The following is a 27,638-nucleotide window of genomic DNA, read 5'->3' as shown; positions in this document are numbered from 1 at the left end:
TATCGACAGCGTGACGTCGGCGCTGGTTGAGCCCCGCCAACCCTCCCCCCCTCCCACTCCTCGCCCCGCTCTCAACACAATCAATCTCGTGCTTAATTCAGCGATGGATTTGTAATTAACAAGCCTTTATTATAAGAGGCTTTAGGTCTAGTTCACACTGGTTGCGATAGTGATTTTTTTGTAAAGAAAATTATTAGAATCGTGTGGCCCTGAGCTTAAATTGTGGTTAGTATATTTAAGCCCGCGTTCACCGGTTACCGTCCTCGTCGAACCCGCCGCTTGCGACGAAGGGCTCGACGAGCGAATTAATCCATAGACACAGCCCACTGGGCTTCTCAGTGGGTCGTGTTTTCTATCCGGTGGTAGATTCTGCGAAGCACTGCTCTTGCTAGGGCCAGTGTTAGCAACATTTCCGGTTTGAGCCCCGTGAGCTCACCTACACGTTAAGGTGAAGCTTAAATAGCCTCTTAAGATCTCTTAAGATGATAGACTCTACTAAATCAATGCACTAGAAACTTTAATCTCAAATATCAAGGTGAGTTATCTTATTACAATGCTCACAGCGTCCGGTGACTTGGAGAAATATCTCGTACTTCTTTTAGAAGGGAGGGATTACTGGTGGTTGAAGTCCTGTCCAGTTTCACGATGGCAAGTGGAACGAGGAAGAGCCCAGTTGGGAGATGTATCTCATGTTAAAATTACAAAAATGTTCCTAATCAATTATATTATCAAGCAATATTACTGGTGGTAGGACCTCTTGTGAGTCCGCACGGGTAGGTACTATTTCTGCTGTGAAGCAGTAATGCGTTTCGATTTGAAGGGCGGGGTAGCCGTTGTAACTATACTGAGACCTTGGAACTGATATGTCAAGGTGGGTGGCGGCATTTACGTTGTAGATGTCTATGGGCTCCAGTAACCACTTAACACCAGGTGGGCTGAGCTCGTCCACCCAACTAAGCAATTGAAAAAAACTGTTGGTACAATTTTCTCATATCTTCGCAGACATTGACAAGTTCTATTGTTTTCAATTCTTATTTAAATTTAATAACCCTTTTTTTTCTTTCAAAATTTCAATAACAAAACCAAAATATGGTAATACAGAGTGAATTTCAATCTTGAGGTGTGAGTGATTACGGTCGAGTCTCGATCGTTATGAGATCGTCAGCTTATAAAATTTTGCTGCTTTCCAATCTCGTGTCCGCATCCTAAGGCTAGTTAGTTCCCAGTAAAGCTATAACAACTTCGTTCGAAGTTTATTAGTTAAATTATCATTTTCCTTATCTCTGTGTTCAGTCTGGCTTGTCTAAATTTTTTTCGTTACTTCCGACAACCGTTCTTATGTTTCCTTGTAGGACTTGGTATTAAAAAAAATCGACTTATTGCACAACAGTCGACTACAACATGCGGTACAGTGCTGAACTGTCATATCGTCTTTTCGCATTAAAACTGTATTATCTCAAAATTTACTAATTTTACAGGAGAGTGTTTTAAAGGTTTAACTTGTCATTGTGATATTTTTAATATTAATCATATTTGCAACATTTATTTTTTATTTTTTACCAGTTACATTATCTGTCTTTTAAAGTAAGATAAAATTATGTGTTAATTTTGTTAATAATAGTTGTAAAATAAACATATGTAAACTAAAAAAAAAACTAAAACTAAACTACGCTCTTTAGACAGTATTTATGAGAAAAATACTGGTGATACCAAATGATTCCGCATATTAACTCAATTTCGAATATTTTTGGAATGAGGTCCTACCATCAATAATATTGCTCGATAATATAATTGATTAGGAACATTTTTGTAATTTTAACATGAGATACATCTCCCAACTGGGCTCTTGCTCGTTCCACTTGCCATCGTGAAACTGGACAGGACTTCAACCACCAGTAATCCCTCCCTTCTAAAAGAAACACCAGATATTTCTCCACACTTCAATTCTAATTCTACAGATACTTGAAGTCACCGGACGCTGTGAGCATTGTAATATGATAACTCACCTTGAGATTTATAATGAAAGTTTCTAGTGCATTGATTTAGTAGAGTCAATAGGTGGGCTTTTTTCCCCTACCTATGCTGATAGCCTTAAGAGGCTATTTCAGCTTCACCCAAACCGAACAAAACTGCTAACACTGGCCCTAGCAAGAGCTGTGCTTCGCAGAATCTACCACCGGATCGGAAACGCGACCCACTGAGAAGACCCGGCCAGAAACTCAGTGGACTGTGTCTGAGGGCTCGATAGCGTAAAAGTTAGCTCATATTTGCATGGAATGGGATCGTTTGCGTACGTTTGCCGCTAGGGGCGCTGTTCCAACTGCATTCAAAATTGGGTCAACTTTTACGCTATCAAGAACATTAAGAAACTCGCACTAAGCACACATATACCTGGAGCCATTGACAGTAGCCTGTAGTAGGCGTGTGGGATCGAGTATCTCTGGCGTGAGGAGTGCGTCATTTAAGTATAGTTTTATTGTCATCGAAAAACTTCACCTTAAATATCGCGTGCCAACTGTCTCGCGACAGTGTTGCTATTAATCGACAATTTGTTAATGCATTTATTTAATTGTCATTCGTGTTCATACCAGTGCAGTTCTTAAGTATCGACGGAGCCTGTCGTCTCAAGTTTGTGAGAATAATCAGTCTTTTCTATCCCTTTCTTCTAATGATGCAGTTTTTGTAAACATTATTTTTTATAACAATTGGAAACTAGTGGTAGGACCTCTTGAGAGTCCGCACGGGTAGATACCAGCACCCTGCCTATTTCTGTCGTGAAGCAGTCATGCGTTTCGGTTTGAAGGGCGAGGCAGCCGTTGTAACTATACTGAGACCTTAGAACTTATATCTCAAGGTGGGTGACGCATTTACGTTGTAGATGTTTATGGGCTCCAGTGACCACTTAACGCCAGGTGGGCTGTGAGCTCGTCCACCCATCATTTAAAACATCAAATCGCTCACAATTTTACAGAAATCCAAAACATTATTATTCGATATACAAAGTAATCCTGCCAATAAAACTAGTAAAATGCAAGAGAGCTACAGGAACATGAACCAATCGAAAAACACAATTACGTACGCAAACTACAATACGTTTCGGCAACAAATAAATAAAGAGTCTCCAACAAAAACAAAACCAGTAGCTCATTACTGTTAAGGTCGGGCCTCACGCGGGCCGACGCACGCTGCGGCAGCAAAACGACTAACAGACGCGAAACGGAACAAAAAAACGGAATCCGGTCGCGTGATTGGTCGATATGTCTCTGCTGCGGTGACGTCACGTACGCCCCGCCCCTAACGACCGTCTCCTACCTGAGATGAGAAGCATCGCCGTCTTTACTTGTGTGAAAAAGACAATAATATATTGACGATATTGTTCTTGATTAGAATGGTTGTAACTGACGCTTGTACCGCAATACATTCTGAATTTTATTTCTAGTCGCATTAGGGTCATAAATGTTTGGATCTGTGGAGATTTTGCGCTGATGGATCTGTACGGAGGTGGTCAGTTGGAAAAGCTGTTATTGTTTGGTTATGGGTTAACCGATTTGGTTAAATTTGTGTGTTAACAGGCAGATGTCCGGCTTAGTTCTGTCTCGTTCTACTGTATTGTTTTAGAGGGAGAAGCTGGCGTTTGATTGGTTGCTTATTGATTAGTTAGATTAATTCGTATTGAGTTCATTAGCATTCGGTTAATTGGAAATTTCGTGTGGGTTTGTGCACTTTTGTTTGTGTGTCGATCAATTCATTACCTAATTACACGTTAATTGAACTTTGTTATACTATTTACACATGGAGTTGAGAGCTTGAATATTTTCATGTATTTATTGATAATCGGTCACTACTTACCAAATAAATAAACGAATAATTACTAATTAAATTAGTGTTTTAACTATGTTATCTACTGAAGAGCTAAAATAAAACTTAGTACTATTTTACACTTTACAAAAAATAGCCTAATGTTTCTCTTGAAAATTACCTTAAAAAATAAAAGTTTGCAACAAATCAAGGAGCTGAAACTTTCTTCAATACTCGAATAAAAAATAATGTAAACTACATCCCCGGCTAACGCGCCCTCAAAGAACGTAACAAACTCGCGCCGACACCGCTCACAATCCACCCAATCAAACAGAAAAAAAAAACTATTCATCTCAATAACCTTCAAAGGAGCGGAGAAAATGCTAATACGACGCTTCTTGCAAACAAAATCACATCGCGACCCCAAATTTCGCACTTTCAATGGGCAATTTCGCTCCCCACCAAACGGCGGCCCCGCCCCGAAGTCTGGCTCGCCCTTAATGACTCGCTCGGCGGCAGTTTCGTTTGGGACGCGGTGCAGGATGGACGCGCCCGACGAGCGGTTTTTCGCGGACCGTTCCCCGGATCGCTCCGATACCAACAGCCCCCGCTCGGCCGTCAGCACGCCCAACTCCAACTCCTCAATAAACGTGACCGACCAGTCGATATCCCTGTCGCAGCAGAACTTGGAGACTCTCAACCGCATGGGCATGTTCTTTCACGCGCAACAAATGCAATTGAATCAAAGTTTTGACGTGAAGCGGCTCGGCTTGACCCAAGTGCCCGGTGCTAGTCAGGGCCCAAGACACAGTATAGATGCGATCCTCGGCCTCAGCTCTCAGAGGCAGGCCAGACTCAGTGAGTTCGAGCAGAGGAGAGAGGAGTGCGACCCCGTCCCCGTCTCCCCGGGAGCCGTCGAAAGCGCTGGTGAGATATGCCCACTCTATTACACTTACACGTCCTAATGCAAACCTCCAAACTGTGCTCACCCGAACTGTGTACATATATTGTACTAGCGGCCCGCCCCGGCTTCGCATGGGTAGTAGCGCACGCGATGTAAAAAAAAATATGTACACGTTGGGAGTAAGGATCCCTAATATTTTTGAAAATATAATAAATATAGCCTATGTCACCCGGGGATAGCGTAGCTTTCCAACAGTGAAAGAATTTTTCAAATCGGTTCAGTCGTTTCGGAGCCTATTTAATACAAACAAACAAACAAATCTTTCCTCTTTATAATATTAGTATAGAAGTATAGATTAGTTGTTTGGTTTATTTGGTAAAAAAGTTTTTACGGTATCAAGTAGTAACTAAGATACACAAATGCGGTTAGCTCTAGGTGTGACGAGACATTTCTATTAGGTTTTTCAATTAAAATCGAAAACGTTAAGTTTAGGTCCAAATTGAAATTTTATTCGCAAGACCACGGAAGACTTGAATACGTACCTGATTATAATCCAGAAATCACGTGTAGGCGCTTTTGTTAATATGGCGAGAAACTCAAATAAGCTATGTACTTTCTGACCAAAAAGTCTGTACTAAGTTACGAATTTGCTGTAGAACTCATGTAAGCTGTGGTTGAACTTATACGGACTAAATCAGGTCCGTTGCCGCCGATGTTGAAAGTTGCTATCCTATTGTACTTCAAAGCTTACTAAAAATTCAAAAACTGCATTAACTAGAGTCGAGTTAGTTCGGTAAAAGGCAGCATTGGGAAATCGAAACAAGTGAAATAAAAAAGAATCAATAGTATTTTAAATATTCTACATTTTGATTACCTAATTATTTTTGGTTTACGGATTTTTGCGTTCAAGATCTCTTACATTTGTAATATTTGTACGGATTAAGAAAACTACAATTATAATTTGTTCTTAAAACATTTAATTAACATGAACAATTTTTTGAAGACTAACTTACTATTATTAAGCTTTATCATCTCGCGCGGGACACAGTAGGTATGTATAGATAATATAATGAGTTCAAAGAGCCTTTGAAATCTATTGTTACACCGGTAATAATCATCGACTTCTGAGAGCAATGGTAGTATTGAAATACATTACACTAAGCTAAAGTAGTTGAGCAATTAAAAGCTTGCACCTAATGTCACTTCAACCCTTATTCACTATCCGAGTATAGGGTATACTATGATAAGTTTGTAAAATAAGCTTAAAAAAAACACGAAATAGTAGATTAACATCGAAATGATTGCGAACGTCATGGATGACGTTAATGATGGAACTATGCAGAGTAGAGCTCATCTCTACTATGTGAAACCACGGCGGTGCGATGCTAGGGACCATGTTTGCTACTGACTATGTCACCTTCTAGCTTGAGATGCGAGGTCGAAATCCCAATTGTACTGTACAATGGGTGACGCGGAATGACCTCACGTCCTCCTTCGCCTATATTCATGTCGCGCTGTGCCTTGGTCTTTTGCTAATGAGTTGAGGTATGATTTTAACAAAAGTGCAAGGCTTTGGCTGTCTTAGCCATCACCAAGATTGTCTCACCCCTCCGTCACATCAAAAAGTAGGATTGTGTCGTGGCATAAATAGCAGCTGTTCTGAATGAAAGACAGCGCGAGATAATATCTGCCGCACACCTTATGATCCTGAAACGAGCTTTCCGTCATGTCCTTCGTTAAAGAAGCTTGAAAAGAGATTCTTTATTGCTTTTATGCCTGGATGAGCTTACAGTTCACCTGATGTTTAGTGATTACTGGAGCTCACAGACATCAAAAACACAAATGCCCCCACTCACCTTGAGACATGAGTTCTAAATCTCAGTTTTTACGGTAAGACGGTGGACTGACATAACACCCTTCTACCGTCTTCAACGTCAAGTTTTCAACGCCAGGTGTGTGTCTAGCTTGTGATTGTTGTTGAAGTGATGGTAGCGCTTCTCGATTAGGTGGACCTGAATACCCTTATTGATGTTAAGGGCAGTAGGAAAATAATCGAGTAGGATGTACATGCCCTCCCGTGTGGGCTCCATGGTGTGAGAGAAATGTTAAATGGTTGTTATTATCTCAAATTAGACCAATGTCTTTAGCGCTGTCACGTCTGTTGACTTCAGTGACCTCTTAACGTTAGGAAAACCACGAGCTTGTTTGTTCAGTAAACCAGTTAACTGTTTTATTGGTTAGCTCAACATATTTACGTAGATATCGCTATGGCTTCTACATGAATATATTGTTTTGAGATGCTCTACATAGAGTCATTAGAAATTTGGTTGACTATTCCGCCCAGAGGCAGAGACCAGACCTGAACTTTCACAATTAACTTTCATTCTTAGTGTATCTCAGTGTACAGCGTGGTCTGTTAAGTGGCAATTGGGCCAACAGTGTCACGTGATTATAAGCATTGACACTGACGTTTACAAATATCGTCCGAATCATAGTTTGTAATAAAATTTATGATTTCGACACGTAGTCGCAAATGTGGGCAACTAATTGAAATCGTCCGTTCTAGTCGTGATCTGGTGAGGCAGGCAGACCGTTCGACCTGACTTCGACCTGACTACTGGTGGTAGGACCTCTTGTGAGTCCGGGCGGGTGACTAAAAAAATAAAAAAAGGCTTGATCTAATTCTAGCTTTTTTTTAATTCCTGCTTTGATGGGTGGACGAGCTCACATCCCACCTGGTGTTAAGTGGTTACTGGAGCCCATAGACATTTACAACGTAAATGCGCCACCCACCTTGAGATATAAGTTCTAAAATCTCAAGTATAGTTACAACGGCTGCCCCACTCTTCTAACCGAAACGCATTACTGCTTCACGGCAGAAATAGGTGGGGTGGTGGTACTTACCCGCGTGGAGTCACAAAAGGTCTTACCACCAGTAGAAAAAAACTGCGTCCTGCTGTACCATTTGCGGCAAATTAATCATAAATTACGTATCTCGTATCTCGCTTTAATTATCATAATGACATAAACCTATTTCTAAGTTTAAATCTGACTTTAAGAATTTAATTTTCTTCATAAGCAGTTCAGTAGTTTTAGTATATTGCTCGGATGATACTTACTACTGGTGATAGGACGCCTTGTGAGTCCGCACTTCTAGGTTCCACCACCGTGTCTATTCCTACCGTGAAGCAGTAATACGTTTCGGTTTTAAGGGCAGTTGTTGTACTGTCAAATCTGAGACCTTAGAACTTAAGGGGTAAGGTAAGTGGCGGCATTTACGTCGTCGATGTCTATGGGCTCCAGTAACCACTTAACACCAGGTGGGCTGTGAGCTCGTTCACCCACCTAGGCAATAAATACAAACAAAAACATTCAAACTGAAAAATTGAGAAAATATCCCTTTGTAGCCTTATTGATTTAAAAATGCAACGGTAACGGTTTGTATTAATAAAAACATACAACCCACGCGTAGTCTGAGTAAGTCCTAGCACACAGTCATTGACTTAGATGTATACTGTACTTGAGAGAGTGAACGGCCCAGCATCTACTGGAATCCATAGACACCACAGCATCCAGACCACCACACACCCTGAGACACCTGACACACGAGGTGCCAGTCACAACTAGTGTCCAAACATCATGGCCGTCTTACCCTTCCATGCAGAATAAAACCAAAAGTCCGTAGTAGTAATACCTGTAAGTGATTAGTTACGTTTTACAAGGCATTAGCGTGTCAATAGATCGAGTGATAAATAACTCGAACTGTATCCGCTTGTGAAATACTTTACAGAGCTCTTTCATTCTGTTTTATTTATTAAGTGATCACGTTGAGAGGTCATTATTGAGTTAAGATTGTTCTGGATTATAATATGGGCCATTTGTGAACACATGTCACGTTTCCCTCCCTGGAACCTCGTCAGGACGTGGTAACGTGGTGGTGAGGTTTGTTGTGAGCTTATGCTGGTTTGTTCCCCACATGCCTATTTCATCACTATACCTTTAAACATTGATATTGCATTCCTCCTCCTAGATGCGTCGATAATCCTCAATGCTGATCGTGGCTTCCTCTAACAACTTTCTCCTGGATTATCCTGCGCCTCTCCTGCCTATCAAGTGTGTGGATAGCAACGTGGACTGAAGCGTTGAGAGTGGAGCGTATCTGGTCCGATCAGTGCATTGGACTTCTGCCTTTGGGCCTTCTTCTGCTATCGATATTCTGATATTGCACTAACTACCATTTAACAATTAAAAAATAATCGTAAATCAAGTGTGATTAACACAGGTGCCCTGAAGATTCCGAGTGATAGCTAAGACTCTTTCAACGTACGTACATATCGACGCTTGAAAGGCAAACGTGACTAAGCGACAATGCGTGAACTTTACAGTAGAGCAATTTAAAGTTGAAATACCTGAAAAAAATTCTATTTTAACGAATTTAGCTGTAGGATTGAAATGATCTTAATAGACCTAGAAATATAAATTTTTTGCGCATTGAATATGATTATTGCCTATCATTTATGTACAAAGCAGTTATTGTCACGTTTGCCTTTCAAGCGTCGATATGTATTGTACGTGTGGTGGTGGCCATCATACAACGCAAGATAATTGACAGATGCCTGAATCTCGCTTACGACATTTTCAAGATAAGCTTGCGTATATACAAGCTCCGAACAACAACATTCGGACCGTCGGTCTACCGAGCAATATCACCCACCCGCTCGGTGGAAGATCTTCCCTTCGTCGTATACATCCAAAGTACGTGTGATACAAACTAATATATACGTAATAAAAAATAATTAGCTTCAATAGTTTACAGGCTTTAGCCATACGAACAGTCTTCGCTATCTCTATACATGGAGGTTAGAAATAAAAATGATTTAGTAGGATGTGACAGGAAAACTAAGAGTAACACAGTAACTATACGCAGTGAAGGGTATTGCAAGCCGGCGCGGGTAGGCGCCTCCGTCCCGGCGTGAGCAACAAAATAATAAAAATCAGTTGTTGGTAAAGTCGTTTTATTGACGATAGTTGAACGTGACAACGTCATAAGAAAATACTGATGGAATGGTTTCATGTTTCAAAAGAAAATTTTAATTTTATTTGTTTCATAGACATTTTGTATGGATATAAAGAAGGAGGTAAATGTAAATCACTATTGAATTGATCAAGTTACATTTATTTGTACGCATAAATACAACGCCTCAGAGCGAGGTAACGCCGCATGAGAAATGTTTTTTCGTGCGTGCAGCCGGCTCCATCGAATTATAAGACGTTGTCACGTCAATAAGAATTTTTTTTTTTTGTTAGTGGAGAAATTACAGTTGTTTATTCACAATTTCTTATATAAAAGATAGCGCGTTCAGGAGCTCAACTTTATTACGTTTTATTATGTTCTTCGGTAATCGTGACTCTTGAATATAATTATGTTATGTTAACATAACATAATTATATTTTTTTAAAGGACATATTTTTACGTTCGCGATTTTAGTCCAACAGTTGATCGGTAGCGCGCGCGTGTGCAGAGGGGAGTGCTAGAGTCAGTCGGTAGAATCTGTGTCGTATGTAAGACGTTTCATGTTATATTTTAATTAAATAAATAATTGTGCATGTGCCTAGGAGATGTATGGGAATGGTAGTGCAAGGTAGAGGGGGAATAGGTCGACCGAAGAAGACATGGATGGAGTGTGTGAATGGCGATATGAGAGAGAGAGGAGTGAGTGTTGAGATGACGGCTGATAGAAGAGAATCGAAGAGAAAAATTAGCTGTGCCGACCCCATCTAGTGGGATAAGGTAGAGAAAAAGAAGAAGGAGAAATAATTGAGAAGTGAGGTCTTTGTTAAAAAACATCGCTGATATAAAACGCTTTCACTCGACACCAAGGGATGATATTTTACGAGTGTTTTATTTATTAATTACGTGATCTGAGCTCTGACCAGGTGAATGAGCTCACGGTCCACTTGATATACAGTGGATACGGAACCTATAGACATTAGACATGAATTCTGCCATCCAGCCCCGCGACTAGAAGTCTCCACTGTATTATATAACAAGTGGTACACCCTTCAACCATATCCCATTTTTGATTAGTATTGTGATGACGCTGATGTCGCATTCGTGCTTTGGTATTCACCTAACCCTAACCCCAGTACTAAGCCGACAAAATTCGCCTTATCTTAGTCATTTCTGCAAAAACGTATACATTTTGTTTTCTTATTACCTATTAACGAACCATTTATAAATTATATTCTTATTTTGCTCTTTGGACGAAACGGATTACTTGCTGACGTGTGGGCTGGGCTTACAGACATTAGAAATGTGAAGTCGGTCACCTACCTTGAGACATAAGATTAAGTAAGTCGTTCAATAATATATTTTATAACGATTCAGAAAGTTGTAGGTAGTTGAAAATGAATCTTTATTTTTTGTTTTTGTGTGGGTCTTGATAGTCTTACTAAATGAATAGATCATACGTACGTAAATATTTGTCGTCGTGGCCTAAAGGATAAGACGTCCGGTGCATTCGTGTTGAGCGATGCACCAGTGTTTGAATCTCAGGCGGGTACCAATTTTTCTAATGAAATACGTACTCAACAAATGTTCACGATTGACTTTCACGGTGAAGGAATAACATCGTGTAATAAAAATCAAACCCGCCAAATTATAAGTTGCTTAATTACTGGTGGTAGGATCTCTTGTGAGTCCGCGCGGGTAGGTACCACCACCCTGCTTATTTCTGCCGCGAAGCAGTAATGCGTTTCGGTTTGAATGGTGGGGCCGCCGTTGTCACTATACTGAGACCTTAGAACTTATGTCTCAAGGTGGGTGGCGCATTTACGTTGTAGATGTCTATCCAGTAACCACTTAACACCAGGTGGGCTGTAAGCTCGTCCACCCATCTAAGCATTAAATAAAAAAGAATAATAATTCGGTTTATGTTCCGTATTAATTGTGAACATTAATTTTGTTCGGCCTCGACTGGTCGTAGTCGTCCGTAGTCGAACTACAGACGGTGGCAGGGTTCCCATAGCCACAGTCACAAGCCGCGGTCGGGGAGCACACGAGCCGATATAAAAACGAGGTCGCATTTCGTCTAAAGGTCGTTATAATTTGTGTGAAATTGTTAATTAGCTAATCGAGTAACTAGCTTATCTTAAATCGGTAGGCCCTACCACGAGTCACAGGAAGCCACTTCTAAAGTTTATACTTTAAAAGCTATGAATCTGTAATTGGCAGTGCTAGTTAAAATGGAAATGGAAAATTTTATTCTTGTAATTAAATTGGGGACTCACGATTTATATTATCGTCACACCGTATTTAATACTATATAGGTATATACTATGTAAAGGATAAGGCATCCGGGGTACTGGTATCAAGCGATGCGTTTATACAGTACTCAAATCTCGCTGACAGATAACTATTAGCGTTACTAATAAGTGTTCACAGTCAAAATTCAGGATGAAACAAAAGGTTAGATCTTTAGAAATGAAACTGCTTCTGAACGAACCATTTAAAAGGTCAAACTGCAATTTGAGACTAAACATAACCTGTACAGGAGAATCTTAGTTAATTTTTATTGATTTCCCGAGTTCCCTTTAACCTCTAAAACTGGACAAAGTCTTTTATTTTTTCAGACACTTATTCCAAAGAGTACGTATACTTATTGCTCATTTTGTTTTCGGTAAACTTTATGAGTAAACGAATAAAATGTGTTTGTTGGGTGTTTAAAAATTGTGCAAAAATGCGCTATTTTAAAAGATACTATATTTTTTTAAAGATCGTTGAAATAAAAATTAGAACATGACATTTGTAGGTATTATATTTACATAGTAAGTATTACATAATATCTACATGATCAGACGGCATCTATTTTGTTCCACATAGTATTGTAGATCAGGAAATACGTTTGTATAAACTAAGCGCAGTCCAAAGTGTCCTGTGACCAAAGGTGTTTAAGGTTTATGTTTGGATTGGCAATAGCCGACAGCTGCAAGCTATATTTTGCAAAGCATAAACTTTTTACCCTTCCTTGTCTATATATATACGATGTTGCATCTTTTGTTAAAACTTGTCCCAATAGATTCACCAAGATGTCTAATGTGGCAAACAGAAATCGACGCGACGATAAACTATGTTTTCTAAAATCCAAAACTACATTAAAGAATAATAGTATACTAGGTATGAGCGTTAGGATATTTAATAAACTACCAAAGAAATTAAGAGACTTAGAAGATTTTCATTAAAAAAAAAAAACTAAAAGATAATCTTATTAGTGAAAATTATTATCACATAAATGATTTTCTTAGGGATTTTTTAATTATTAGTATTCAACTATGGACGAATGAATGGTAAATTATATAATATTTTAATATGTTGCACTGCACTAAAATTCGCATGTCAAATAATGACAAAGCATACACGCTGCTTTTAACTTATGTAATAACTCATTTTCACTATGCTTGGCGAATAAATGATTTCTTTCTTTCTTTCTCTTAAATCTCACATATTTTTGTCTACATTATTGACGAAGCATGTTGCTGATAACTTTATTTCTGTAATCTGACGAAGCGTGTTGCGGATAATAACATGTACTTTTAGGTTAGGAATATTGTGTTCTATTTTTATAATACATTATATATTGAGTACTCTATTATATCAAATCGACAAGTTTTCCTCACAGTTTGATTCCGCTAATTAAAAACTAAAGCGAGAACGTTAGATTTCAATAGTAGGGGGTCAAGTAGTGGCGTGCGCGCTCACAAAATCATGCGAGCTCTGTTACGAATATAATTCTTCATAATTGCCCTTAAAACGTAACAGTAACTCCAGTAATTCGTAATTAATGAATTTCATTTAATTTCCTTCACGTTACCCTCAGTATTGTTGTACTATAAAAGAAAACATTTCTAACTTATAATTGACCCGGAGTAATTTTAATAGTTCTGGTGTAAGTTTCAAGATACGGCGAAACGATAATCATAAGTTGTATTAGATTCGCTCGTGGGCTAGCGGTGATAGCACTCCTTAGGCGTTTTAATGTTCTATCTTTAAACGAGCAATTCTTGTATTGAAAACACGAATAAAACAACATTTTCTGAAAATAAATCGGAGCTAGATCGATTTATCGCCCCCGAAATCACCCGTATACTAAATTTTATGAAAATCGTTGTAGTCGTTTCCGAGATTCAGATTATATACATGTAAGCTCTATACGATTAATCCTAAAAGAGGTTATTATGTTGTTTATAACATTCTTGTTTAGACGACATAAATAGAATTTCGATTATTGAAACATTAGAACATTAGATAGAACATTAGACATATAAAAAGCATTTTTGAAATATTAAAATATAAAAACATATAAAAATAGTGGTGAAGCAATAGCTTTAAATGTTGTTTCTCTGTATAAGAGCTATAGTTTTACAAAGCTAAATTGTATTTTGATATAAATAAATAAATACATTATATACATATATTAATATACAAGAATTGCTCGTTTAAAGGTATAAGATAATAATATGACAGTTATTTGCTCAAGTGTAAATAATTCAGACAAGATTAGCGAACCGACGCCGCGACGTCCCGAGACCGTCACCAATGCAGTAATCAACGCAATAACTCGATGTCCGCCCGAATCGATTCACAATCGATATCCAATCGCCGTGACGGCATCATTCGATTACCGCCCTCGGCCGCAACAAACGATTATTCGGTAAATTACTATCGGGAACGCTGTAGGGGTGACCGGCCTTCATTTGGTGTTTCATTCGATCGTTTCTAATTTAAATACATAGCTCTTCTCTAACTGTAGCGGGGGCTGGGAAGATCTTTTCAATTTTGCGGTTAAAGGTATTGATGATCTGTTTTTTAAGTATCACAAGTTTCTCTTTCTCTCTCTCTCTCTCTCTCTCTCTCTCTGTCTCTTTTCCTGTAAAATGCAAGTGTGTGCGTGTGTGTTGTTGTTGTGAGTGCGAACAGATGTCCATTGTACTCTATCGATTGTATAACCTCATTGTTTTATATTGCACTTTTATTCAATTTTTAATTCATTATTATATTTCTAGTACATATACATTAAATGCTATTTAATTAGCGAATATTTACTCTGAGGATATTTATTTGATAATAAGGAACTTCAGTCCTGTCGGGGGCCCACGACCGCACTCCGATTTATAAAAAAAAAACCCTTTTTTCTGAGTACGGGACTTGCTGTCATAATGTGCTTTAGCTGTAAGTTTATTCTTATTCTGCGCGTTTATGAATCTACACCACGGGTATACATGATTGATTACCGTTTTTTTTTTTTTTTATGAGTGAGGGATTATTGGTGGCCTGGAGGCCTCTCCAGTTTCACCAGGACAGGTGAGTGAGCAGAGGCTCAGCCAGGCGGGGTGGGATTTGCTAACAGCTGGCCGAGTGCCTCCGAAGGAGACCTAACAACTTAAGAGCAGTTGCCTCGCGAATGAATCTAATACCGGATCGGAACCGTGACCCGCTGTGAAGATCCGGCTTTTTTATTTATTTATTGCTTAGATGAGTGGACGAGCTCACAGCCCACCTGGTGTTAAGTGGTTACTGGAGCCCATAGACATCTAAAACGTAAATGCGCCACCCACCTCGAGATATAAGTTCTAATGTCTCAGTATAGTTACAACGGCTGCCCCACCCTTCAAACTGAAACGCATTACTGCTTCACGGCAGAAACAGGCAGGGTGTGGTACCTACCCGTGCAGACTCACAACAGGTCCTACCACCAGTAAAACCGGCTGTAGTATTACCTTTATTATATCATCGAGCTAATTTATATGATTTAAATAATTAAAGAATTCGAATGTCGAAGAGATTAATGTACCTGCTAGACTGAAATCTGTACTTTTGCAATGTGCATTTAAAGGGGACTATTTGTTCATATATCGTCATTTTTAATGCAAATTAAACACACTGAAACCATAAAATACAGACCAATGTAAAAGCATTTTATAAGGGTGTTAGTTATTACGTTCGCGCTTGAAAAATGACGTTTCATTTTTACAATCACTAGTGGTCGCCCGGTAGTCGAAATTCGACTATAATTAATTGATATTATTAGTTTGTACACTTTTAAGATTCTATTTTCAAAGAGTATTGTACTTCTATAATCACAAATTTCACCAAGACTACACTATAGAAAAATATTAACAAAGACAAACAATATTTAATCTATTCTCAATTTGACAACAGACGTCAGGAACAAAAGTTTGACAATAAATAGTATGCATGCGTGTTGCGTCAAATACATAGTATGTAGTGTGTGTAATGTTTTCTTTATTGGTTTAATGTATCTTTTATGCATTATTTAAAAAAAATATTAGCATTGTGCACTTCTTCTCTATATTCTCTATAAGTGTGGAAAATTTCATACTCCTCCGTCCGCGCAATTTTCGTAAAAAGGGATACAAAGTTTTTGCTTCACGTATTAATATATAGATTAGAATGTTAACATACAATTGGTACTGTGGAAAATGTATCCTCATTGAGTGGCTGAAAAACACATCCAAATATGTTTATCCATTCTAGAGGGGAATAAGATCTAAAAACAAAAAAATATACTGAGCTGGGTTACCTGCCTGCGTTTCATGATAATAAAGTAGATGTAGGTACTTACTCAAATTAGGACTTGGAAGCACTTGGTTTATTAAGAAAAAATGGATCAGGAAAAGGGTAGACAGAATTTTCGATTCCTAAAATCCTATCCGGAGGAGTCATCCGTACACGACATGAATGTGCTGGCAATATTAATCTTCCATCGTGGAAGTAGGTCACACTGTGTATAATATAATCCATAAATATTTTCTGATCAATATAATTTGCATAATAATTGGAGAGTGTACAGATAGGCTATTCATAGGATCGTTACAGCAAAAACCAATTAATCTTAATCGCTACTAATTAAACAAGCGAAGGCAAGGTAATAGTGAGCACTGATAACAATAATGGCCTACCGTCTTACGAGTGTGAAGGTTCTGTAGGTCTGTTTTTTTAAATTACTGAAATAAATAAATATTTTAATAACGTTTTTTTTTTCACAATAAGATATCTTCTTCAAACAACGTTTGAATAAACTAACTACTAATGCTTAGAAGAGGCAGTGACCACTCACTCAGGTCGGCCGCATTCTCGTTTATAATATAATAGTCGTAGAAGGCAAAGGAACTTTTTAAAAAATTAACCATATAGCACTGAATAACGGCCAAACTCCGAGCTAAGCGCATGGTGACTATAGTCGGAATGATGGTACTGGGCCATGCCGTCTCAATATGTCATATCTATTCGTCAAAAAGCGCGAGTAAACAAATTAACTTAGTTAAGTTCGTGGTAAAACCTTGTCGACTTTTGATTCAACTCAGTATTGTATAATTAATTTATCTAATAGTTGGTTATTAAGATAACACGAAAACAGAATGTACATATTTTGGAATCAACAAATAGTAATTTTTCATTGGACATTCTCATCAAAAATAGAGAAAAGGTTTCAATTGAAACCCAATAGAACCCCGAAAATCGAGTAATTCAATAATAAGATCCATTTTGTACAATCATTAAGCCGCGTTCAGTTTTAACGCGCCAAATCTGACACGTGATTAGGGTTGCCGAGCCTAAAAAACAACCAGACAGCCCATTATGGCGAGTGTTGCCAGCTTAACGATAATTATTACATAAAAAAGAAATAAAGCGATCGTATCAATTGAAACATCTTAATGCGTTGGTAATATTTTTGTTGTTCATTTGCTTTGATTTATCTTATCGAAAATCTTAATGTTATGTTTGTCTCTCTCTATAGGCTACGTCTACGAGGAGTGCGAGAGAGATTACGATGTTGTAGAGTTACACGATTTAATACAATGTTTTGTCACTTTTATTAAGGATACATTTTATTGAGTAATCTGTGAATGACGGATGACATATTTTTGTTCGCTTAGATATGAATCTTTATTGAGATGTTGGTTTTTGATCTGCAGGGTTGCCGGGATAACCAAAACGCTTAGACCATCCTGATTGTTCAATGAAATATAGTTTTGAGGGATACACTCATCTCATGAATACTGATTATTAATTCGGTGAACAAGTAAGTTGGATGCGTACCATGAAATTAATTTTAATTTTAAGAGCTGTGCTCAGAACTTACCAGTACTTACTTTATTAATGATGCCCAATAATAGGGTTGGCGTACATGACATAGAATTATGGGGAGAAATGAAATCGAATGCGCACAAGCTTGTACGATATCATTCGACCGGTCTACCCAGGAGGTGCCTATTCGAAATTACACTAATATATCTCTGTAGGATTGGCAAGAACGGAACGTATGAAAAGAGTGTGGAATGGAGCGTTAAGATGTGAGTGAGAGAAAACGGAAAGAAAGGGAGAAGAGAATGACAGACAGAATGACAGAGAAAAGTAAGATGGCGAAGACGGTTGAAAAATGAGCAAGACGTAATAAAAGTGTTAATTATTAATTATTATTAGAAGAGAAGATGTTGGAACAGGGAAAGTTTTATTTTATGCGCTGCGATCCCTATTCTACATTTTTAATCAAGCGTTCTATTTTAATCAATAAATAGATCCAAATGCAGTTGGGAACGCGTAAATGGCATTTCGCGCCGCTGTACCAGACAAACATTAAAAATCTAAATCCAAACAACATTACATTTGTTTGGAGCTTTTTCGATAAAAATACAAATACAATCAATTGAACGGACACAATCGATATTTTTTAAATCTGTAAATGTTTTAACAAACTTTGATAACTATTCTGATACCTGATACAAGACGTCGTATAGGTAATACTAGTGGTTTTAGGTATGTAGTATTAGGTAGGTGGTATTAGGCTTACTGGTGGTAGGACCACTTGTGAGTCCGCGCGGGTGGGTACCACCGCCCTGCCTATTTCTGCCGTGAAGCAGAAATGCGTTTCGGTTTGAAGGCTGGGGCAGCTGTTGTAACTATACTGAGACCTTAGAACTTGTATCTCAAGGTCGGTGGCGCGTTTACGTTGTAGATGTCTATGGGCTCCAGTAACCACTTAACACCAGGTGGGCTGTGATCTCGTCCACCTATATAAGCAAAAAAAAAACTAGGCCACGTCTGAGTAGTTAGTCCGAGTAGAATAGGACCCCTAGTCGCCTAGTGAACAAGCTGCGTGTGTCATACATCATACGTAATCTTTACATCAAACACGCTGTTCTACCATATCTTCAGCAGTGGATGGACTGCTTTACAAACACACTAATAATATCGTGTACCCAGGTGTACTATTCAGTTTGATAATAATTAAATTTACTTAAATTTTCTTTTACCGGTAGTAAGGCTTGTTATGAATCCGCAAGGATAGATTCCAACTTATAGGTATATTTCTGGCCAACTGTAATATAATGGAAGAGAAACTGGGTGAAAGTCTTCATGTTTAAAGGCCGTGGTGACAACTTAGTATCTGGTAGTCTGTGAGAACGTATCGACAATGGATATAAGCTGACATATCTATAGGTATCTATATATAGCCCGTGCAGGCAGGCGAGCATACAGCCCACCTGATGGTAAGTGGTTACCGTCGCTCATGGACTTCAGCAATGCCAGGGGCAGGGCCAAGCCGCTGCCTACCGTTAAGTACTCTACATAAGCCTCGTTTGAAGAAAGACATGTCATAGCGCTCGGGAAACGCCGTGGAGGGGAGCTCATTCCCAAAGCGGATGGTACGTGGCAAAAAAGATCTCTGATCAACTCATCTCAACTCTAGAAATTACTACGTTCTTAGAAATTGGCCTTGTTATAAACATATTATTATTTTAGTTAAGAATTCATACATCTTTAATTTTGTATATTAAAGTAAACACAATATGCCTTAACTAGCAAGTAAATCTGTGGAATATTTCATTCGTAAACTGTGAGTGAAATTTGAATATAATAGCTATGTAAATGATTGTTGTAGATGTGTAGATCACAATCGTGCAGAACAAACAGACAAATCGTTACATTTGATATATTGTTTGTTGCCTGCGCGTTCGCTTCATAATTGTTGTGCGAGGGAATTATGAGCACGTGGCTCAGTGGTGGAGCGGGTCTGCTCTGTAGTACATAGTCGTATGTGGTGCTACGTAATGTTTATAGTTTAGATCAGTAGTTTAGTTTATATAGCTCCCAAACTCATTGTGTCTACTGCCCACTTTGAGAATAAATTCTTTTTTAGCGCCCTTTTTTTTATTTATTGCTTAGATGGGTGGACGACCTCACAGCCCACCTGGTGTTAAGTGGTTACTGGAGCCCATAGACATCTATGACGTAAATGCGCCACCCACCTTGAGATATAAGTTCTAAGGTCTCAGTATAGTTACAACGACTACCCCACCTTTCAAACCGAAACGCATTACTGCTTCACGGCAGAAATAGGCGGGGCGGTAGTACCTACCCGCGCGGACTCACAATAGGTCCTACCACCAGGGATTATGCAAATTATAATTTTGGGGGTTTGATTTTTATTACACGATGTTATTCCTTCACCGTGGAAGTCAATCGTGAACATTTGTTAAGTACGTATTTCATTAGAAACATTGGTACCCGCCTGCAAGATTCGAACACCGGTGCATCGCTACATACGAATGCATCGGACGTCTTATCCTTTAGGCCACGACGACTTCGAATCTACTTAAATCCACTATAGTGAGAGCTCAGTCGGTATCTAAGAGTCCTCCTAGATGAAATTACAAATCGCCTCCCAAGACTACACATTTTTTCTTCTTCTTCTCAGTCGTAAAACTCTTGACAGAGTGGTCGTGATCGTCATGTAGTGTTGGAAGGGGCAGACTTGATGCGTCTCACGATGTCGCGCCATCTCTCCCTGCTCGAGGCCATTCTACTGCACTCATTTAGGGGACCTCCCACTGCAGTTTTAATTTGGTCGGTCCACCGCTACACAACGCCCCCTTTATTTTCTGGATCTTTTACAGCCCCCCTTTAGGCCTGCAGCGTCCACAAGGGGGCGTTATTGCCCACTTTGGGAAAGGCTGGCTTAGATCGTCAGTATTCACGAGTCGTAGACATAATTACAACTAGTTTTGCGTTTTAACGTCATCGTCAATTGTTGGCATTAATTGCTTTTGAGTTGTTAGGTCTAATTCGGAGGCGCTCGGGCTGTTTTTAACAAATCCCACCCCTTCTGGCTGAGCCTTTGCTCGCCCACCAGGCTTGGTGAAACTGGGAAGGCCTCCGGGCCACCAGTAATCTGTCAATCATAAAAAAAAAGTTGTCATTATATTATTGCCAATGCTACGAAAACTATATAAGCGCTTATCTAACACCTGGTTTCTCTAATCGTGATCATGAAAACCCAAGTCAAATAGACCTGACGACACTGTTAGTTCGTTCTGTCTGAAATGAAATACTTGAACAGAAAATTACACGGTAGTTGGCAAAATTTTAAAACATCGACGAATAAAACCTCAGTCATCTCACCTACAGAGCGAAACTGAATTAAAGAGGTGTAAAACGTCTACAGTTATGTATAGTAAATGTCGCCTCGACTTTGAGACATAACGTTTGAATGACGTCTACCCTACTCTATTAACTGGAACGCATTATTGCTTCGTCGCAAAAGAGCTGTTGTGCCAATCCTAAACTATTTCCACTTGTAAAAATTACAAAACTATATGTTCAGCCAACCTGCTTTTCTGGATCTCTGTAAAACACATTCTGCTCAGCAGCTTTGCTCTTAGTTATGATGATGATATGACACAGAAAGACAGTGTGTGACTAATATCGCTATAAACACACAGGTACTAACTATGTTTGCTCGATGAGAATAAAACAATTTTTTTATTGCTAAAGAGACTGGACGAGCTCGCGTCCCACCTAGTGTTAAATGGTCACTGGAGCCTATAGACGTTGGAATTTGGAATGAACTCCCCTCCACGGTGTTTCCTGAGCGCTATGATATGTCCTTCTTCAAACGAGGCTTGCGGAGAGTACAAGTAACAGTAAGCAGCGGCTTGGCTCTGCCCCTGGCATTGGTGACGTTCATGAGCGACGGTGACCACTTACCATCAGGTGGGCCGTATGCTCGTCTGCCTACAAAGGCAATAAAAAAAAAGATCAACAACGTTATGCTGCCACCCATCTTGACACATGAGCTCTAAGCAATAAGTATATAATTCATATATTTTTCCCCTAGGCGAGGGTTCGTGTAACAGTAATGACGGCTACAACCAGAGAACCGATGACAAGTCGCCGCCGGCTAGCGACGACGACACGCCACAGCAGTCCACGGACAACAAGAAGAAACACAGAAGAAATAGAACCACATTCACAACCTACCAGCTTCATGAGTTGGAGCGTGCCTTCGAGAAGAGCCACTACCCAGACGTGTACTCCAGAGAAGAGCTGGCTATGAAGGTCAACCTGCCAGAGGTCAGAGTTCAGGTTAGTATAATTTAAAAAAAATTAAAAACTTTTGTTTTACGTTGCAAATGATTTGTTTTCGAATCTGAAAAGGAATATCAAATGTGTTCGCAGTCGGGAAACGATATTCGTTTGCTAAAGTAAGCATAGTTTATTATTAATCACTACATAGTATAAAACAAAGTCGCTTTCTCTGTCCCTACATCTGTCTATCCCTACGTATGCTTAAATCTTTAACACTACGCAACGGATTTTGATGCGGTTTTTTTTAATAGATAGAGTGATTGAAGAGGAAGGTTTATATGTATAATAACATCCATTAAATAGTGGAGAAATTAATAATGAATTACGAAGACAGTTTCCGAAACGAAGCGAGGGCGGGTCGCTAGTTTAGTATATTCGCATTTCGTGAAACCGCAATCGAAAGCAAAAGCAAAAGCCCCCTCTCCCCCTCAGCCACCCGGCGTCGCCTGATTCCATATTGTTATTGCGTTTCATTGCGCGTCGTCCGAAAGCAGTCTTGTTGTTAGCGCTAGTCGCGGTTTGAAATAGATTTTACATCCGGACGTAACGTAAAGTTGTAAATAGCATTTTATTTTTGGTGTTGAGGGCGGTATTCATTTTGGAGGGTTTTATTTAATTAATCGAATTATACAAATTAATTTAAAAAAATAAAGTTTTAATTTTGAAAAATAGCCAATCAATTTCAATGATAAACTATTTTGTTGCTAAATTAAAAATGTTAAATTATATAAGTGTAAAGGTCCCAATTTTACGAAATGGCCAACTAAGCTTGTCGTCTTGTCTATACAACTTAATAAATAGCTCACCCAGGGTAAGGTTAACTTGGTGAACCCGTTTTCAAAGCATTCATAATTTTCTTTATCTATAAGAATACTTCTTGAAATACTACCGGGTTCATAATTACACGAATGATATTGTGAATACTTCTTTCTTTTTCTTCATTGCTGTAATCAAGTTTACGGCCTGCCTTGTATTCAGCGCGTATTGGAGCCCATGGACATGTATACCACCAGTCACGCGGAGACGAAGCGCCAAATTTTCAGTTGTATTGTTATGAAACCCGAGCCGCATGATTGCTTTACCGCAAATATAAGCAGAATAGTGGTACCCACCCGTGGGGTCATCTTGGTTTTCGGGTGTGATGCTCACAGAACGCTGCTGCTCATTGGCCGATGAATTCTTTGGTCGTATTTCCACTCGTATCCTCTACGATATATTAAGTGTGGTAATCAAAAGGTTTTACTTCGGGATGAAAATAGTGCTGGTGGATAATGTATTGGTCCGGAGGCCTTAAATTTGTATTTATATTTTCAATCAAGCGGACTCCTGTGTTGTTTGTTCGTACACGATATTTCGATCAAAATAATGCGGACTATATCATTAAGCTTTATTAATATAATTCACGTTATAGTAAACTAGCGGCTCGTTCCGGCTCCGCTCGGGACTTAAACAAAAATTTCAACGATAATTGATGTTGTTTTATTTTTTTAAATAAAAGAAAACTTATTGCGGCATAATTATAATAGTTAGACATGTGCTATCGCGACACTTTTTGTAAATAATAATGTGTTCTACAAAGTCGTAGTACATTATTTTATTCTATCATCAATAGTTTTCGCAGGGCACGCGATGTAAAGAATATTTTAGGTAATTTTTTTACACCTTGGGTTACATTATTGGAGTTTTAGTAAGGATCCCTAATATTTTTCAAAAACGATTATACCCTATGTCACTCGGAAATAGTTTAACTTCCAAACAATGAAAGAATTTTTCAAATTGGTTCAGTAGTTTCGGAGCCTATTCAATACAAACAAACAAATCTTTCCTCTTTATAATATTAAGTATAGATAATCTTTTCACACTATCCACATCAAGTAGATCCTGGTTGAATTCCTCTAGGATTTGATTCAACAACGCACGGTCCTTTTCATCCTATCTTCCTACTTCAATTTTGATTTCTTGACACATCATAAAAATAAAACTCTCATATTTTATCTTAAATACATCTGTATTGAACAAAACTCGTAAGATGAAAGGCAGAAACAAACATTGAATGAAGAGACCCTCGAAGGGCGAAAGGGCCAATAATGAACTGGAGAGGCTTAACCTCCCTACAGAACATATGTCAAACGGATCCCACCATGACCATCACAACCGGAACCTCAGAACCACCCTTTCCCCACAAAAAATGTACCAAAACATCCAGATGTTGGCGTTACGAGGGACCAATGTAATCTGGACGTCACTTAATTGCTTTCTTATTGCAAAAGTAAAAATGCTTGCGGTTACGCGAATTTAATTCTTGTCGAATGGGATTAAGAGTTCGGAAAACAGTTTTTGTAAGTTAGTACTTCATGTTTGCCAAATAAAGTTGTGAGCTTATTAAATGTCGTTTAGTGAGAGATTAGTTGAACAAAATGAATTACATTCTGTGAGCGTCGGGTAAACGGATTTGTTCGGGTTACTTTATCGTCCAATGTGCAGCCGGGCGCGGCCGGATCCGGTACACTCTACAGAGAGGAGTACTCGTGGTGTCATACACATTTATTACTAGTGGTAGGACCTCTTGGGAGTCCGCACGGGTAGGTACCACCACCCTGCCTATTTCTGCCGTGAAGCAGTAATGCGTTTCGGTTTCAAGGGTGGGGCAGCCGTTGTAACTATTTTTTTTTTCCTATCTAAGCTGAGAGCCTGGAGAGGCTATATCAGCGTAACCTTAACTAATAGGTGAGCTCACGGGGCTTAATAAACCTGACGACGTTGCGTTCACGAACCCTAGCAAGAGCTGTGCTTTGCAGAATCTACCAACGGATCGCAAACGCGACCCACTGAGAGGATCCGGCGAAAAACTCATTGGGCTGTGTCTGAGGGGTGTAACTATACTTGAGACCTTAGAACTTATATCTCAAAGTGGGTGGCGCATTTACGTCGTAGATGTCTATAGGCTCCAGTAACCACTTAACACCAGGTGGGCTGTGAGCTCGTCCACCCATCTAAGCATTAAAAAAACATTTTTTTTTTGCTTAACACGGATAGACCAAGTCACAGAGCATCTGGCATTAAGTAGTTAGCGAACCGTAACATAGATCTTATCTCGTCCTAAACACATCGGTATGACCGTCGGTCTACCGAGCAAATATCACATCGGTATTTGCTAAGGCGATGATAAAATATAAAAAAGGCGAGTTGTTAAAATTTAGTTTCCCTATATTTTATTTTAGCGATCGAGGCCCGACCGCAGCCGCAGGCGAAGCGTGTAGGTATATTTACATAGAGGTGTCGTGGGTCGGCCGCGCGCGGGGCGTCGGTGTGTCCGCTCCAGGCTTAAACGGATTACCGGATCCGGCACCGGGGGACCGGCGCGCGTTCACTTATACTTGCTTAGCTAGTGACTTCGAATCTTCCATTCAATTATCTAGTGTGTCTGTGAGTTGAGAATATTTACTAAAATTTACACACAGTTTAGCGGTAGGCAGCGGCTTGGCCCTGCCCCTGGCATTGCTGAAGTCCATGGGCGACGATAACCACTCACGATCAGGTGGGCCGTATGCTCGCTCGTCTGCCTACAAGGGCAATAAAAAAACCATCAATTTTTCTATTTCCTTTTCAATATATTTGATGCAAATTCGGGTTGATCATATTTTGATCATTTTGTTTTTAAATTAGGTACCTATAAAAGTTAATATTATAAATGGAAGTGATTACCACAAAAAATAAAAATAATAATTGAATATGCAATTTCGAAAAGGGATCATGTCGCATATTTTATCAAATACATTTTTTCATATACCTACCTATCTACATGTAGTTTTGAGGCTTACCTACACCCATTTTATAATAATTCTAGTAATTTTCAATTGCTAATTAACGCTAAAATATATCTCAAAAGTTAATTTTTTTTAAATTTTACACTGCTTTAGAAAATAATCAGTTTTTTTTTTTCATTTCCTGAACATTTTACATTTTCAGAGATGTGCCCTTTTCGAAATTGCATATTCAATTATATATTGCAACCGAGTAGCATTGTTTATAGTTGAATAAATTCATTTTTTCTGTATAAAAAATACAGCAAAAGAACCAGGCCAACAAATAGCACCCCTGAGATCACAGGCGCACTTCAAAGATAGAAATCAATTACAGCCCCCTATAATTCCCATTAAACACTTTGAAACACATTACAAGCAACAATACAGCACGTGGTATCATTGCGTGCGATCTTTTTGTGCTCGACATTCATGCGATTTACTCTATATTGTAAATTGACTTTTATTTCTATCACGAAAAGGATGATTATTGTATTAATTGAGTTTGAGATTTGAAACATTTAATGATAAAAGTTACAATAAATTTGAGTGGTCTTTGTAGTATTTGACTGTACCAAGGTTAGTTTTTATATAGCCATTTTAATTTATTGAAAATATACTCGTAATAATTATTCTTCGATATTTTGGACACGTTTCGCGACGACCACCAGAGTCTATCGAGAAACTTATTATTCAGGGTAGGGTCAATGGTAAGAGATCTCGTGGACGAATCCCCATGCGCTGGACTGATCAGGTGAAAGATCTTACTAAAACCCAACTTAACGAGTGTGCGCGCCAAGCCTCAGTTCACAAATTATGGAAAACATCTGTCAAGGTTTTAATAAACAAGAATTCCAAATGACCACGACTGCTCTGCCAAGAGCAACCAACTATGATGATTATGCTGACCCATTTTGAGAGCAAGTGATGAAATTTTGAGGTAATCTACTATGTATCACGGGCTCCCAGCGTCGGACACGTCCGAAAAATAACCTCACTGTAAGTGGCAAATCACTTGAGAACATAATTAAAATAAGTTCTACGGTTGATTTTATGTTTTATTTACGACAATTTGGGCTTTAGCCGTCGTGGCCTAAAGGATAAGACGCCCGGTGTTTTCTTGTCGAGTGATGCGCCGGTGTTCGAATCCCGTAGGCGGGTACCAATTTTTGTAATGAAATACGTACTCAACAAATGTTCACGATTAACTTCCACGGTGAAGGAATAACCTTGTGTAATAAAAATCAAACCCGCAAAATTATAATTTACGTAATTACTGGTGGTAGGACCTCTTGTGAGTCCGCACGGGTAGGTACCACCGCCCTGCCTATTTCTGCCGTGAAGCAGTAATGCGTTTCGGTTTGAAAGGTGGGGTTGCCATTGTAACTATACTGAGAACTTAGAACTTAGGTGGGTGGCGGCATTTACATTGTAGATGACTATGGGCTCCGGTTACCATTTGAACCCAGGTGGGCTGTGAGCTCGACTACCCATATATGCAATAATAAAAAAATACCTATGATTGGTCAAAATCCAAATATTCGCTATAATTAATTCTATGAACTTCATCAAATTTCTTACCATAAAATTTCAAGGTAGGCAGTCGACATAATTTAAAATATCGGCTCCTAACCCTTCAGTCAACCAACCAATAATGAAATGAACATAATTAACGCGAGGTTTG

At 38.9% G+C, this 27,638-nt stretch overlaps 1 protein-coding gene across 1 annotated transcript in view; it reads left to right on the top strand.

Moving 5' to 3' along the window:
- The first annotated feature begins 4,335 nt into the window (after positions 1-4,335).
- LOC114249853 (uncharacterized) overlaps positions 4,336-27,638 on the top strand; it is a 62,136-nt gene continuing 38,833 nt past the window's right edge. Inside the window, exons 1-2 of the mRNA XM_028183563.2 lie at positions 4,336-4,725; positions 21,901-22,148. Of these exons, the coding sequence (XP_028039364.1) occupies positions 4,341-4,725; positions 21,901-22,148 (633 nt within the window). The 5' untranslated portion in view covers positions 4,336-4,340. The remainder of the gene's footprint in view (positions 4,726-21,900; positions 22,149-27,638) is intronic.

The sequence above is a fragment of the Bombyx mandarina genome, chromosome 28 (assembly GCF_030267445.1).
Source record: "Bombyx mandarina strain Sakado chromosome 28, ASM3026744v2".
NCBI lineage: Eukaryota > Metazoa > Arthropoda > Insecta > Lepidoptera > Bombycidae > Bombyx > Bombyx mandarina.
The sequence above is the reverse complement of the archived record's forward strand: the minus strand, read 5'-3'. Positions and strand labels throughout refer to the sequence as shown.